The 2,883-nt window shown below is 42.8% G+C and overlaps 1 protein-coding gene across 1 annotated transcript; it reads right to left on the bottom strand.

The window, feature by feature from the left end:
• Positions 1-2,883, bottom strand: selenom (selenoprotein M). Its single transcript, XM_030794364.1, has 5 exons — positions 2,785-2,883; positions 1,692-1,727; positions 1,455-1,489; positions 514-592; positions 1-228 (listed from the first exon to the last, which is right to left on the bottom strand). Exons 1-5 carry the CDS (start codon positions 2,881-2,883, stop codon positions 1-3), a joined length of 477 nt encoding a protein of 158 aa, XP_030650224.1.

Here is a 2,883-nt window from a genome sequence, read left to right on the forward strand (position 1 = left end):
TTACAAGTCTGAGTGTGGAGAATCAGCCTCAGAGGGGGGTGTTTCTGGGGGCGCTGTGGTGGCAGGGGGTGGTTTGGTGGTGTGGTGTTCTTTGAAGGGGCTGTCTTTGGCCGGGGCAAAGCGGAACTCCTCCGGCACCTCGTCTTCGGGCTGGGCCTTTCTGTAGAACCCAAGCTTTGCCAGAAGGTCATTGATCTCTTTCCGGGTCATGTCTGACAAAGGAATCCTCTAAACAAAAGAAAAAGTATCACATAGGTATGAAAACCACAGTCAAATGAGCTCAGACAACCAATAAAACTCATCTCTAAATACACTGGACTTAATGGCTTCATCTCTCCTATAATATGACACAGTGCACACAGGAGCCATGACAGGTTACCATGGCAACATGACTTTGCTTTTTTTTATGACTGAATCTCACATTAGCACTGGTAAGAAAAGGCTTTTGAGAGCTGGTTTGTAAAGAGAGGGGTTTTTGAAGTCATTGTTGTAGTGCAGATATATTTCACTTACATCCAACTCCTCATAGTAGTGGTTAAGAAGCACCAGTTCAGGGTCTGCTCCAGGAATGTGTTTCATGACTAGGTTATGACTGAGAGGAAAACAAAGTCAAGGAGATGCAACCAAAACCCATGGCCTGGTCTGTTTCCCATCAGCAATGCCATTTTATCAACATATACAAACACAAACTCTAGTGTATGTCACCAAAATAACATCTCTTCTGTGGTGTGTGGTCTACAGTAACTGTAAGGTGAAGGTGATGTCATATCGCAGTAAAGGTTCACTGGAAGAACAATACCTATGAACAGTCTCTGATTATGCAACACAGACACTTTAAACAGAGCCATCAATCATAAACTCATGGACTTTGAGCCTTGAAACAACACAATTCCTATGTCCATACCCAGGCCACATGTATGTGACCTTCTCTGTCTGACAGAGCGTGAGTCAAGCCTCCTGTTTTGGGACAATAAGATTATACTAATCTAGCATACGGAGTCTAACAGCACACAGCAGAAATCTGCAGACAGAGACAAGAGCAGCAGAGAGTGGAAATCTTCCAGAGTAAAAATCAAAACACTGTGAGTTTTCTTTTCCTTTCTCTTCTTATCTACGTAAAGCTATTTTCCCAATCGATATCACTGATTTTTCCATGTCTTAGTCTGAAGCATGATGAGGAATATTCATGCTTTGTGAGTTGGACCAGTCGAATACAAATGATTGTTCTGCTAACCTGAGTGTTCTATGGGTCGTAGAACACTCAGATTAGCAGGTGTTGTTGCAGACTCAGAGATCAGAGGTTCGGTCTCGGTTTGGCAGGACAGCTTCCCCACATACTCTGTGTTCAATGCAGTGGACTGCTTGTCCCTGGTGCTCTTTCTTTTGTTTTTGTTTTTAAATTCAGGGCCTGTGCAGAGGCCCCAACAGCCCAGACATGTCAGTGTGAAGGATACTATAGAGGGATGTCCTGGGTGACAAAGGCCTTGACCTGGAGAAAGAGAGAAAGAGAGAGATGCTTAATGCTTATATGTTACATGTGGTACTGGAACCATGTGGTACCAGCACATAGTCATTTCTGCATGACCAATAGTGTTACACTATGCATGATAATTTACTACTTACATTACCAATTCATTTAAAGTTAGTTTTGTCAGGTAAGTGAGTTATAAGTGAGACAGAGAGGAACTTACCTCCCTCAGTCTGTTCAGCTGTCATCCACCACATGTCTGAGGACAGACAGAGATAGAGAGAGTGAGAAAGGAGCTGAAACTGAATTGCCCTTACTCACCAGCTGTGTTTCTACTTTGCACTGTTAGGTGGACTAGGAGGAGCAGCAGGGGTACCAATATACACAGCACTTTGGTACTATCCATTTTCTTTGTGTTTTAACTCTGTGGTAACTCAAAAACACAGAGGGATCATGACCAAATACGCAACTAAACGGAAAAAGTCTATAAGTATTTACCCGTTTTTGGCATAAAACGCCTGAATGTCAGGTGGAAACGCAGCCCATATGATGGGAAGAGAAATCGGATCATTTCTCATGACTGTGGGACTTCGATTTTAGATAAGCTCCCCTTGGGATATTGGCTTTGTTCACAAACAAGGCCTAGAACATGTTTCAAACCACTGACAGGACTTAACAGGAACTAGCCTCATACTACAACTGCAGAGGAACACACTCCGGTTGCCTGCTGTTCGCTTTGTCTGAAGACAATGAGGTAGCACTCATCCGACAAAAAAGTGATCCCCTCACCGAAATGCTGGCAAATCTGCAGTTTGACCACGTAGTAATGTACAAGTTTCTTTGTTTTCTGAGTTTTGCTTTTGTACACGTGTGTTATTACCATTCTCAAATTCATGAAGACTGTTTACATCAGTGTGACAGCGTTGTGTTAAAGTAGGAAACCGCTTATGATATAATTCCTGTACAGTAGGGGGCTGAAATAGCTTAATTCAGTCGGTTATTTGATGCACCTCGATGCAACAGGTAGGCTGCCATGCCTTTTACTAAGGACGAGGTGAAATTTTTATAGTTATTCATTCATTCACCAAAAACTGTAACACGGTTACGCTCGTTGCCAACGAAAATGTGTATCAGATAAAACAACGCAATGATTTGGGTGCGCCATTTTATTTAACTACAGAGACAGTATCATGCAAGTGCATAGCATCATTACCAAACATTCGGACCCCTCATCAGAATAAGCATAGGACCACAACCTCAGAAAATACAATTGTATTCATCTACTGACCTTCCCTACCATGGTTTACAGCACTTACCTCAACCTTTGCTTTCGCCAGTCCATTTAGCTTCTGCGAGTCTATTTCATATGACGCGATAAGAGAAGGCAAGAGAGCGGCCAAAATTAGCGGCCACAT

The sequence above is a fragment of the Chanos chanos genome, chromosome 1 (assembly GCF_902362185.1).
Source record: "Chanos chanos chromosome 1, fChaCha1.1, whole genome shotgun sequence".
Lineage (NCBI taxonomy): Eukaryota > Metazoa > Chordata > Actinopteri > Gonorynchiformes > Chanidae > Chanos > Chanos chanos.